Consider the following 12,716-nt stretch of genomic DNA (forward strand, 5'->3'; position numbering starts at 1 on the left):
CCTGTGAGGCTCTACTTCCCTGGGTCCCATTGCCATTTCTCTGGATTTGCGAGGATCCACCGGACCTTCTTTGGAACTCCCACGTCGGTGAACTTTGGTGCCACGTCCCCTAATTCTGTCCTTGGTCATCTGCACCTGCACGGGTTAGGCTCCATGTTCCATGGACGGGAAGAGACAGGCAGGAGTCGGAATGCTTAACCGACACACTGGGGCATTTTCTCCTGTAGCCCAAGTGACCCCATGGTCTGGTTGAGCTTTGGAACCGGTCGCGTCCCCCTCGACACTGCACCCGACTCCCAGTTTCTCAATCTTGTTGGCCCCCCGGCGACCTCCGGTTCGATGAATTGCACCTGCTGAAACTCGAGTCCCCTTTGACTTGCGCTTCATGAATTATTCGTGATTCAGGTTGGAACCCCAGCTTACGACCCCCTGTAGGCCGTTCTCTGAGCTTTCCGGTCACATCGTTTCCTTTCACGCTCTTTGGTTCATCGTGGTCCTGCTCGTTCTGCTGTCAGAGGAGCAGAGAGTTGATCTTCTTGATTCTGGATACTGATACTTTCTAGGTGATCTGGATAAGCAAGATGACGACCCTCAAGAGCGGCGGAAAGGGAGCAGCCATTTGGTGGGCCGCAGGGAATCCCGTTCAGTTCCCAGGGCTCCTAGATGTGGAATCCTGGTCAGAGTTGTTCCCAGGTCAGAGAACGGAGATAGCCTGTGCATGATGGGATAGCCCTGCCTAGATCGTTCAGTGAGTCTCTAGCTCAGCTCCTCTTAGGATCGCGGGGAGGACCGTGGAAAGGCCCGGTGTCAGACATCCGGAAAGAAGACGGGATGAATGTCTTACCTCTGAAGTACATCCCGAATCTGGGAGTTAACTTCAGCTTTGCTGGGGTCTATTTGGCGAATGAAAGTGTGCCTGGTGCATACGCACATCCGGCAGCCACTTCATGGGGGCCGTCGCAATTGGAACCACGCACCTGGTGTCGGCGTTTGAGCCAAATGGGGACCCGTGGTGCAAGCAACCCTCCCCACGTGTTAGCGTGCGTGAGATTCAGCTGGCGGCATTTTACTAGGTGCGTGTTGGTAGAGTGGGGTTGAGGTTTGCTTGCTCCTGTGGATGTAGAAGATGTCAAAGGTCCTGCCCAGCCCTGCGGTCCCCTCAGTCAACTGTGTTTCGGAGACATAACGATTTGGATAGCTAACAAGTCAAGAAAGTTTCAAGCCCTTGGAAGATCAGTTAAACACAAACACGGAATGAGAGTCAAAAGACAATATGTCATCTTTTTGAGAATTTTACTCACTTCAAGCACATTAAACACACACATTGACAAAGGCATGCCAGAGCCCAGTTTTCGAGGCCGAGGAAGGACCCCGAGAGCGCGCAGCGCAGCAGGCTTCCCAGCGTCCCAAACACTGCTCTCGGGGCGGGGCGCAGCGGAAGGGCTGCACCTCTCAGGGTTCCCGAACTTTTCCCTTATTCAGTCATCTAGAGAGCAAAAACACAGTCATTCCCCAGTTTCCTATTGACGTCCCAGCAGATGTCTGACTCCTGCGCGTCGCCCAGTTTCTCAGGCAACCAATCACTGGCACGGAAGCTTTTCCTGGCGCGTTTCCGGAGAGCCATGCGAACTACACTGTCCCTCACGAGAATTCAATGAGGCAGAGTCCCTGCATCGGCTCCCTGCCTGGCCTGGGCTCCCACCTCCGCAGAAGCGCCACAGCCAGGGAGCTTCGGAGTCACCGCAGAGAGTCTGCTCGCTGCTCTGCGCTCCTCAGTCCCACAGTCCCCTCCAAGTCACGGGAGCGGGAGGCCAAGGAGCCCCTGCCACCTGCCGTCTCACTCCAGGTCAGAATCGCTGTCCTCTGAGGAGGAGGAAACCTGAAGGTCCTCATAGAGGACACTCGCTGGGACACGAACACCGGGACCCTGAGACTTCTCTGAGACATGAGGGCTCTGAGCGAGGAAGGCTCCCGGCTTCTCAGGAGAGTGAAATGAGGGAGCTGTCAGGAGGCTGGAGCTCCACCATCCATTGTCCAGTCTCCGGAAGAGCACTCTGAGAGGCTGGGCCCCGTCATGGCTGGCCGCCGGGTGACGGGACACGGTGCAGGCCTGGGCAGTAGGCAGGCAAGGTCTGCTGTGCGGAGGCTGCCGGTCGATGCTGGGCACCTGGGCGGGTGTCCTCCTGCCCATCTGGGGCGACGTACTCGGTCCAAGTTCGGTTGCGGCCGGCGGAGGTTGGAGAGTGTCCGGGGCCCCGAGCTCACCTCCCTGGATGGCGTCTTCGGGGATCTGGAAGGGACCCAGTCTCGGTATCTTGGGGAAGTTCAGGCAAGCCTGAAGCGGAGCCTGGGCAGGTCTCTTGGCTCCTGGCCTGAAGCTGAGATTGGAGCCTAGGCCCAAGCTGCGTGTGGCGGCTGGTGGGCAGGGCTGTGAGGTCAGCGCGGGACGTCTGTCTTGTGCCTGGGGGCTGATGGCCTGGAGCAGGCCGTGGGTTTGCGAGGCAGCCTGGGGAACTTCTCGGCAGCCACCCTCCGGGCTGCTGTGTGTCGGCTTCACCACGAGGAGAGGCCCCGGGCCCTGGTGCCTGACTGCAGGCTGAGGGATGGGGGCCGCAGCCCCTGTCTGTCGTTCCTTTGGTCCAAGACTAGAGGGGTAGCTCACACTGGCTTTTCTGAAGGGAGACAGTGAAGCCAAGACGGAGCCCCTGTCAGACATTTCGGTAGCTGAGCCATCAGTGAGGACAGGGTCCACGCGTGGCCTCTTACTGGTTGTGTGGAGCGGCATTGGCCTGCTTGCAACCTGAAAGACAGGAAACCACACACGTTACAAGTTCCTCTGCATGGAGCCGACACGAAAATCAGCCACTTCCAAAGACGAGGGGCACGCGCCAGGAAATTCTCGATACAGAATCGACAGGCGGTCCTTGGAAGTAGGGACAGACCCTCCACCTGAGTGCTGATCAGGACAAGACTCATGAAAGATGCGCTCTCGAGCTATGTGTAGCTGATCCGAGCACACCATTGTTCAAAAGAACAATGTCTTGGGCATTAACTGGATCGGAGTGCCTCCGCTCAGCCTTCCCTGAAGTGGAAGGGACTAATGCCCTTCTGAAGGCGGGTTGGTGGCTCAAGGGTTCTCAGGAGGTGTTCTCTGAAAACCTGCATGTTCCTGGGTTTAGCCCTCTCCATGTTTGGGGCCTCTGAGGGACGAATTTCCTCACGCCGCCAGGAACATGTTGTTGGCAAGCTTGCCGTAATTGGACAGAAAGAAGGCAACGGGAAATAAGGCATCCTCAGATGCCTTCACCTGCAATCCAACTGACCTGGAAGGATGGTGGAGTCACTGACCCAAAGAAGGCAAGAAAGAGGGGTTCCCCGATTAACTCCCGCAGCCGGGAAGCTGAAAGGAAATCAACCAGTGTGACCTAGAGGAGAAAAAGACCAGGGGCCCGGGGTGACACTCACCCTCAGATCATCACAAGATTCCGTGGATCCTCTTCGATTTGGCAGCGGCTTCTCTGGAGGTTTCACGGAAAATATCCGGAGGAGAGCCTTCCTCTGCGGGTCTTGCTGCCTGCAGAACAGAAAAAGGTCATTCCGTGCCCCCTGGTTCTCCCCGGGAGACAGGGAGAACCCTGCCTGGGGCCCAGGCCCATTCCGTGTTGCGTGACACAGAAATGGACATCTGGTGCCCTTTCCGCCTCTGCACCTTCCCTCACCTGCCAACCTTCCCATCCTCCTGGTGGCCCTCTAGGCTTCCCAACTAAGGACTGTGATTTGGACTCCATTGCTTTTCCCCCTGTCATGGGGAACCTGCACGAAGCGCCCCCGCCTCTCCCCGTCCCCGAATCAACCAGAGCCAGAGGGGCTCCTGGGTGTGGAAGAACGGAGGACAAGGAGCTGCGCTCTATTTCCTGCAGCGTTCCTTCCCTGGCCCGGAGACGGAAAGGCACACGGTGTGCAGGTGCAGAGACACCATGTCCTTAGGAGGCAGTACTCTAAGAGTGGTGAAAACCCCTCCCACCGCTCACCTTGGTCTCTCTTCCTTCTCTCCTTTATCCTTGTTCAAGGGCCCCGGGTTCGCCTCCACCGGGGGCTTCCACGGTTTCAGGTTTTCCTTCCCTTCCCTCTTCCCGAAGGTCTGTGGAACCAGGGCTGCCTTCCAGCACTTCATGGGGCACCTGGTACTTCTGGCCGTGTGGCCAAAGGCCCCGCAGTCTTTGCACTTGAGCTGTGGGTGGAAAGGAAGTGATGTCAGTGAGTGAGCTGAAGCCACAGGCAGCCATCCGATGTCAACATTGAGAGGGATTATGAATTCAGAGCTGAATAAGGATTCCAAAGAGGGGACCCCGGCATGGGGGCCGTTAAGTGCTGGGAGAGTTCGGATACGATGTTCCCTCCCAAAGCCCATGTGACGGAGGACCTCTAAAAGGAAGGACTCAAGGTACCAAGGGGCACGATCGTGACCCCGATGTCAACGACACAGCCAAAGGTGGCTACACAGGATTCTAAGTAGAAAGGGAGGTTGCCCCCAAGAGTCTCTCAAGGGATTTATGGGGCCGGGGAGGAGGTCCCAAGCCACGCCCACCTCGGATGGGAAAAGCAACCTGGGTGGTGGTGACAGAAACCTTTGGAATCCAACCCAGTCTCTGAGGACCCTGTGACACCGCCTCCCCCCGCCCCAACACCCACCCCTCCCCCATTCCCAAGAGATACAGGGCTAGACTTACCCTGGGATCTTCTTCATCGGGCGGGGGAGCCCTTGGCGCAACTGGGGCCCTCCGCTGCTTCTGGAGGGTCTGGGCTCTCCCGAGTCTGTTGGCGCCAGTTTTGGGGTCACGACGGGCCAACATCTTCGTCTCCTGGGGGTTCTATGACCGCCTTTTTCGGGGGTTGAATGTTGGGTCACCTGAAACACACACAAACACACCCATATTGATGGTGAAGCACACTGGATATTCACACACACCCACAGGAAACCTCCAGCTAACTCCTTGCCGCTGTGGTCGTGAGGAGACTTCACCACCGGTCGGTCAAGTCTGTGGCTCACACTGTGCTGTGTACACCCTCAGATATTGTGTGATCCTCTGCCATGATTACCAAGTCCGAGTGTAAACCTCGCCTGCCACAGGGCCCATGGCCTAGGGTTGGGGAGCTGAGCTTTCTGCCCCAAACAAACCACTGATTCTGAAGACTGGACTGAGGTGTATCACGATTCACGCCGGTAGAAGACACGATGATTCTATCTCCCTTGACGGCCAGAATGATGGAAGCCGCAGGGCATGGCGTGTGGCACCCTTTGGCAGGTCTGTTTGAAATCAGGGATAAGGGAGGCTTCCTGTCACAACTTGAATCCCTACCCTTGCCATTTCTAATTAGGCAACTTCCAAACACAAATTCATAGGGAGAAGTTTTCTTCCTCTCTATCGCACTAGCAGGTGATGGTCTTTCCTGTTCTATCGTTTTGGCTTTAGCTCCAGCCCCTCTTTATTTATTTTGCTGATATTTTACGCATGCCACACGAACCCGTCCAAACAAACGGTGAACAGGGGCCATAGCGTATCGATTTCTTACACGGCTGAAGGGCAAACCACCCTTTTTTCCAAACTTCTTTTCCCATTTCCCCACCAATTCAGCACGCTGGATTACATTTCCTTTCGCATTTCCATCTTGGTCTTATCCCACACGTGGAGACGGGAATGATTTCTCGTTTTCTGTTCCAAGAATTACCAGTAAGCAGAATACATCCTACCCCATCAGCAAGCCCCAGTGTGATCGATTTCTTTCACTCTCCTTCGTCTCGTCCCCCCCAAACCCCGCCCCACCCCTCAGGGACTACGTGAAACAAACAGTTGTTCAGTGAAACTAACCTGAAGTTACAGGTCAGCTTTCTTTCCTCGGCTGGCGCTCAGACGGGCAGGTGCTGGAGCAGCCCCGCTGGAAGCGATGCAGCATCCAGGAAGACCGAGGAAGGGGCGGAGAGGGACCTCTGCTTTCCAGGCTGCCTTTTATACCGCCTCTGGTCTCCGGACGTGGAGCGCACCCTAACCTGATCCATTACAGGTACCTTAATTGCAATTAACTTAATCCAATCACATGACCTGGAGACGTCTGTCTGCACAGCCCACTCTAAGATCATGTTCACCTTTGGCCGACATTCTAAAACCTACGAGTACAGCTGTAAGCTTTGAAGGATAGTTGTTCCCCGTCAGACGTGTGACACTGGTTCGTCTACCCTTGTCTCGTTTTCCGTCTTGACTGCCTTTTCTTTGTTTGTTTGTTTGTTTGTTTGTGTTAAAAAAAAAATGTGGTAAAATAGACGCCTTTTAATTGGGCCGTGTCTACTACATCTCGACGTAGGACTCAGTGTCATCAAGGAGATTCTCCTGGACACGCCGTCACGGCCATGATCCATCTTCAGAGCTTCTCTTTCTTCCCCACGGTAAGTCTGTCAGCAGAGAACACTGACCACACCCTCATGTGTTTTCTCCTCCAGGAGGCGCTTGGAAACCACCGTGAGTTGGACTGCACTGGGAAACACAGATGAACTAAGTCAAGAGCGCTTTGTCCTTCAGCGCCTGGCTCCCTTTTCAACTCGTCTTGCGACTCCAGGCATTATGCCTGAAAAGTCTCCGGGACGCCTGTGAGGCTCTACTTCCCTGGGTCCCATTGCCATTTCTCTGGATTTGCGAGGATCCACCGGACCTTCTTTGGAACTCCCACGTCGGTGAACTTTGGTGCCACGTCCCCTAATTCTGTCCTTGGTCATCTGCACCTGCACGGGTTAGGCTCCATGTTCCATGGACGGGAAGAGACAGGCAGGAGTCGGAATGCTTAACCGACACACTGGGGCATTTTCTCCTGTAGCCCAAGTGACCCCATGGTCTGGTTGAGCTTTGGAACCGGTCGCGTCCCCCTCGACACTGCACCCGACTCCCAGTTTCTCAATCTTGTTGGCCCCCCGGCGACCTCCGGTTCGATGAATTGCACCTGCTGAAACTCGAGTCCCCTTTGACTTGCGCTTCATGAATTATTCGTGATTCAGGTTGGAACCCCAGCTTACGACCCCCTGTAGGCCGTTCTCTGAGCTTTCCGGTCACATCGTTTCCTTTCACGCTCTTTGGTTCATCGTGGTCCTGCTCGTTCTGCTGTCAGAGGAGCAGAGAGTTGATCTTCTTGATTCTGGATACTGATACTTTCTAGGTGATCTGGATAAGCAAGATGACGACCCTCAAGAGCGGCGGAAAGGGAGCAGCCATTTGGTGGGCCGCAGGGAATCCCGTTCAGTTCCCAGGGCTCCTAGATGTGGAATCCTGGTCAGAGTTGTTCCCAGGTCAGAGAACGGAGATAGCCTGTGCATGATGGGATAGCCCTGCCTAGATCGTTCAGTGAGTCTCTAGCTCAGCTCCTCTTAGGATCGCGGGGAGGACCGTGGAAAGGCCCGGTGTCAGACATCCGGAAAGAAGACGGGATGAATGTCTTACCTCTGAAGTACATCCCGAATCTGGGAGTTAACTTCAGCTTTGCTGGGGTCTATTTGGCGAATGAAAGTGTGCCTGGTGCATACGCACATCCGGCAGCCACTTCATGGGGGCCGTCGCAATTGGAACCACGCACCTGGTGTCGGCGTTTGAGCCAAATGGGGACCCGTGGTGCAAGCAACCCTCCCCACGTGTTAGCGTGCGTGAGATTCAGCTGGCGGCATTTTACTAGGTGCGTGTTGGTAGAGTGGGGTTGAGGTTTGCTTGCTCCTGTGGATGTAGAAGATGTCAAAGGTCCTGCCCAGCCCTGCGGTCCCCTCAGTCAACTGTGTTTCGGAGACATAACGATTTGGATAGCTAACAAGTCAAGAAAGTTTCAAGCCCTTGGAAGATCAGTTAAACACAAACACGGAATGAGAGTCAAAAGACAATATGTCATCTTTTTGAGAATTTTACTCACTTCAAGCACATTAAACACACACATTGACAAAGGCATGCCAGAGCCCAGTTTTCGAGGCCGAGGAAGGACCCCGAGAGCGCGCAGCGCAGCAGGCTTCCCAGCGTCCCAAACACTGCTCTCGGGGCGGGGCGCAGCGGAAGGGCTGCACCTCTCAGGGTTCCCGAACTTTTCCCTTATTCAGTCATCTAGAGAGCAAAAACACAGTCATTCCCCAGTTTCCTATTGACGTCCCAGCAGATGTCTGACTCCTGCGCGTCGCCCAGTTTCTCAGGCAACCAATCACTGGCACGGAAGCTTTTCCTGGCGCGTTTCCGGAGAGCCATGCGAACTACACTGTCCCTCACGAGAATTCAATGAGGCAGAGTCCCTGCATCGGCTCCCTGCCTGGCCTGGGCTCCCACCTCCGCAGAAGCGCCACAGCCAGGGAGCTTCGGAGTCACCGCAGAGAGTCTGCTCGCTGCTCTGCGCTCCTCAGTCCCACAGTCCCCTCCAAGTCACGGGAGCGGGAGGCCAAGGAGCCCCTGCCACCTGCCGTCTCACTCCAGGTCAGAATCGCTGTCCTCTGAGGAGGAGGAAACCTGAAGGTCCTCATAGAGGACACTCGCTGGGACACGAACACCGGGACCCTGAGACTTCTCTGAGACATGAGGGCTCTGAGCGAGGAAGGCTCCCGGCTTCTCAGGAGAGTGAAATGAGGGAGCTGTCAGGAGGCTGGAGCTCCACCATCCATTGTCCAGTCTCCGGAAGAGCACTCTGAGAGGCTGGGCCCCGTCATGGCTGGCCGCCGGGTGACGGGACACGGTGCAGGCCTGGGCAGTAGGCAGGCAAGGTCTGCTGTGCGGAGGCTGCCGGTCGATGCTGGGCACCTGGGCGGGTGTCCTCCTGCCCATCTGGGGCGACGTACTCGGTCCAAGTTCGGTTGCGGCCGGCGGAGGTTGGAGAGTGTCCGGGGCCCCGAGCTCACCTCCCTGGATGGCGTCTTCGGGGATCTGGAAGGGACCCAGTCTCGGTATCTTGGGGAAGTTCAGGCAAGCCTGAAGCGGAGCCTGGGCAGGTCTCTTGGCTCCTGGCCTGAAGCTGAGATTGGAGCCTAGGCCCAAGCTGCGTGTGGCGGCTGGTGGGCAGGGCTGTGAGGTCAGCGCGGGACGTCTGTCTTGTGCCTGGGGGCTGATGGCCTGGAGCAGGCCGTGGGTTTGCGAGGCAGCCTGGGGAACTTCTCGGCAGCCACCCTCCGGGCTGCTGTGTGTCGGCTTCACCACGAGGAGAGGCCCCGGGCCCTGGTGCCTGACTGCAGGCTGAGGGATGGGGGCCGCAGCCCCTGTCTGTCGTTCCTTTGGTCCAAGACTAGAGGGGTAGCTCACACTGGCTTTTCTGAAGGGAGACAGTGAAGCCAAGACGGAGCCCCTGTCAGACATTTCGGTAGCTGAGCCATCAGTGAGGACAGGGTCCACGCGTGGCCTCTTACTGGTTGTGTGGAGCGGCATTGGCCTGCTTGCAACCTGAAAGACAGGAAACCACACACGTTACAAGTTCCTCTGCATGGAGCCGACACGAAAATCAGCCACTTCCAAAGACGAGGGGCACGCGCCAGGAAATTCTCGATACAGAATCGACAGGCGGTCCTTGGAAGTAGGGACAGACCCTCCACCTGAGTGCTGATCAGGACAAGACTCATGAAAGATGCGCTCTCGAGCTATGTGTAGCTGATCCGAGCACACCATTGTTCAAAAGAACAATGTCTTGGGCATTAACTGGATCGGAGTGCCTCCGCTCAGCCTTCCCTGAAGTGGAAGGGACTAATGCCCTTCTGAAGGCGGGTTGGTGGCTCAAGGGTTCTCAGGAGGTGTTCTCTGAAAACCTGCATGTTCCTGGGTTTAGCCCTCTCCATGTTTGGGGCCTCTGAGGGACGAATTTCCTCACGCCGCCAGGAACATGTTGTTGGCAAGCTTGCCGTAATTGGACAGAAAGAAGGCAACGGGAAATAAGGCATCCTCAGATGCCTTCACCTGCAATCCAACTGACCTGGAAGGATGGTGGAGTCACTGACCCAAAGAAGGCAAGAAAGAGGGGTTCCCCGATTAACTCCCGCAGCCGGGAAGCTGAAAGGAAATCAACCAGTGTGACCTAGAGGAGAAAAAGACCAGGGGCCCGGGGTGACACTCACCCTCAGATCATCACAAGATTCCGTGGATCCTCTTCGATTTGGCAGCGGCTTCTCTGGAGGTTTCACGGAAAATATCCGGAGGAGAGCCTTCCTCTGCGGGTCTTGCTGCCTGCAGAACAGAAAAAGGTCATTCCGTGCCCCCTGGTTCTCCCCGGGAGACAGGGAGAACCCTGCCTGGGGCCCAGGCCCATTCCGTGTTGCGTGACACAGAAATGGACATCTGGTGCCCTTTCCGCCTCTGCACCTTCCCTCACCTGCCAACCTTCCCATCCTCCTGGTGGCCCTCTAGGCTTCCCAACTAAGGACTGTGATTTGGACTCCATTGCTTTTCCCCCTGTCATGGGGAACCTGCACGAAGCGCCCCCGCCTCTCCCCGTCCCCGAATCAACCAGAGCCAGAGGGGCTCCTGGGTGTGGAAGAACGGAGGACAAGGAGCTGCGCTCTATTTCCTGCAGCGTTCCTTCCCTGGCCCGGAGACGGAAAGGCACACGGTGTGCAGGTGCAGAGACACCATGTCCTTAGGAGGCAGTACTCTAAGAGTGGTGAAAACCCCTCCCACCGCTCACCTTGGTCTCTCTTCCTTCTCTCCTTTATCCTTGTTCAAGGGCCCCGGGTTCGCCTCCACCGGGGGCTTCCACGGTTTCAGGTTTTCCTTCCCTTCCCTCTTCCCGAAGGTCTGTGGAACCAGGGCTGCCTTCCAGCACTTCATGGGGCACCTGGTACTTCTGGCCGTGTGGCCAAAGGCCCCGCAGTCTTTGCACTTGAGCTGTGGGTGGAAAGGAAGTGATGTCAGTGAGTGAGCTGAAGCCACAGGCAGCCATCCGATGTCAACATTGAGAGGGATTATGAATTCAGAGCTGAATAAGGATTCCAAAGAGGGGACCCCGGCATGGGGGCCGTTAAGTGCTGGGAGAGTTCGGATACGATGTTCCCTCCCAAAGCCCATGTGACGGAGGACCTCTAAAAGGAAGGACTCAAGGTACCAAGGGGCACGATCGTGACCCCGATGTCAACGACACAGCCAAAGGTGGCTACACAGGATTCTAAGTAGAAAGGGAGGTTGCCCCCAAGAGTCTCTCAAGGGATTTATGGGGCCGGGGAGGAGGTCCCAAGCCACGCCCACCTCGGATGGGAAAAGCAACCTGGGTGGTGGTGACAGAAACCTTTGGAATCCAACCCAGTCTCTGAGGACCCTGTGACACCGCCTCCCCCCGCCCCAACACCCACCCCTCCCCCATTCCCAAGAGATACAGGGCTAGACTTACCCTGGGATCTTCTTCATCGGGCGGGGGAGCCCTTGGCGCAACTGGGGCCCTCCGCTGCTTCTGGAGGGTCTGGGCTCTCCCGAGTCTGTTGGCGCCAGTTTTGGGGTCACGACGGGCCAACATCTTCGTCTCCTGGGGGTTCTATGACCGCCTTTTTCGGGGGTTGAATGTTGGGTCACCTGAAACACACACAAACACACCCATATTGATGGTGAAGCACACTGGATATTCACACACACCCACAGGAAACCTCCAGCTAACTCCTTGCCGCTGTGGTCGTGAGGAGACTTCACCACCGGTCGGTCAAGTCTGTGGCTCACACTGTGCTGTGTACACCCTCAGATATTGTGTGATCCTCTGCCATGATTACCAAGTCCGAGTGTAAACCTCGCCTGCCACAGGGCCCATGGCCTAGGGTTGGGGAGCTGAGCTTTCTGCCCCAAACAAACCACTGATTCTGAAGACTGGACTGAGGTGTATCACGATTCACGCCGGTAGAAGACACGATGATTCTATCTCCCTTGACGGCCAGAATGATGGAAGCCGCAGGGCATGGCGTGTGGCACCCTTTGGCAGGTCTGTTTGAAATCAGGGATAAGGGAGGCTTCCTGTCACAACTTGAATCCCTACCCTTGCCATTTCTAATTAGGCAACTTCCAAACACAAATTCATAGGGAGAAGTTTTCTTCCTCTCTATCGCACTAGCAGGTGATGGTCTTTCCTGTTCTATCGTTTTGGCTTTAGCTCCAGCCCCTCTTTATTTATTTTGCTGATATTTTACGCATGCCACACGAACCCGTCCAAACAAACGGTGAACAGGGGCCATAGCGTATCGATTTCTTACACGGCTGAAGGGCAAACCACCCTTTTTTCCAAACTTCTTTTCCCATTTCCCCACCAATTCAGCACGCTGGATTACATTTCCTTTCGCATTTCCATCTTGGTCTTATCCCACACGTGGAGACGGGAATGATTTCTCGTTTTCTGTTCCAAGAATTACCAGTAAGCAGAATACATCCTACCCCATCAGCAAGCCCCAGTGTGATCGATTTCTTTCACTCTCCTTCGTCTCGTCCCCCCCAAACCCCGCCCCACCCCTCAGGGACTACGTGAAACAAACAGTTGTTCAGTGAAACTAACCTGAAGTTACAGGTCAGCTTTCTTTCCTCGGCTGGCGCTCAGACGGGCAGGTGCTGGAGCAGCCCCGCTGGAAGCGATGCAGCATCCAGGAAGACCGAGGAAGGGGCGGAGAGGGACCTCTGCTTTCCAGGCTGCCTTTTATACCGCCTCTGGTCTCCGGACGTGGAGCGCACCCTAACCTGATCCATTACAGGTACCTTAATTGC

At 56.0% G+C, this 12,716-nt stretch overlaps 2 protein-coding genes across 2 annotated transcripts; both read right to left on the reverse strand.

Annotated features, from left to right (window-relative positions):
* Positions 1 to 1,207: 1,207 nt before the first annotated feature.
* Positions 1,208 to 4,853, reverse strand: LOC129493400 (putative protein FAM90A26). Its single transcript, XM_055299572.2, has 4 exons — positions 4,731 to 4,853; positions 4,032 to 4,231; positions 3,466 to 3,574; positions 1,208 to 2,800 (listed from the first exon to the last, which is right to left on the reverse strand). Exons 1-4 carry the CDS (start codon positions 4,851 to 4,853, stop codon positions 1,838 to 1,840), a joined length of 1,395 nt encoding a protein of 464 aa, XP_055155547.1. The 3' UTR covers positions 1,208 to 1,837.
* A 2,994-nt stretch (positions 4,854 to 7,847) lies between these two features.
* LOC129493390 (putative protein FAM90A26) lies at positions 7,848 to 11,493 on the reverse strand. Its single transcript, XM_055299560.2, has 4 exons — positions 11,371 to 11,493; positions 10,672 to 10,871; positions 10,106 to 10,214; positions 7,848 to 9,440 (listed from the first exon to the last, which is right to left on the reverse strand). Exons 1-4 carry the CDS (start codon positions 11,491 to 11,493, stop codon positions 8,478 to 8,480), a joined length of 1,395 nt encoding a protein of 464 aa, XP_055155535.1. The 3' UTR covers positions 7,848 to 8,477.
* Positions 11,494 to 12,716: the final 1,223 nt, after the last annotated feature.

Source organism: Symphalangus syndactylus, chromosome 11 (assembly GCF_028878055.3).
Source record: "Symphalangus syndactylus isolate Jambi chromosome 11, NHGRI_mSymSyn1-v2.1_pri, whole genome shotgun sequence".
In the NCBI taxonomy this organism is placed as follows: domain Eukaryota; kingdom Metazoa; phylum Chordata; class Mammalia; order Primates; family Hylobatidae; genus Symphalangus; species Symphalangus syndactylus.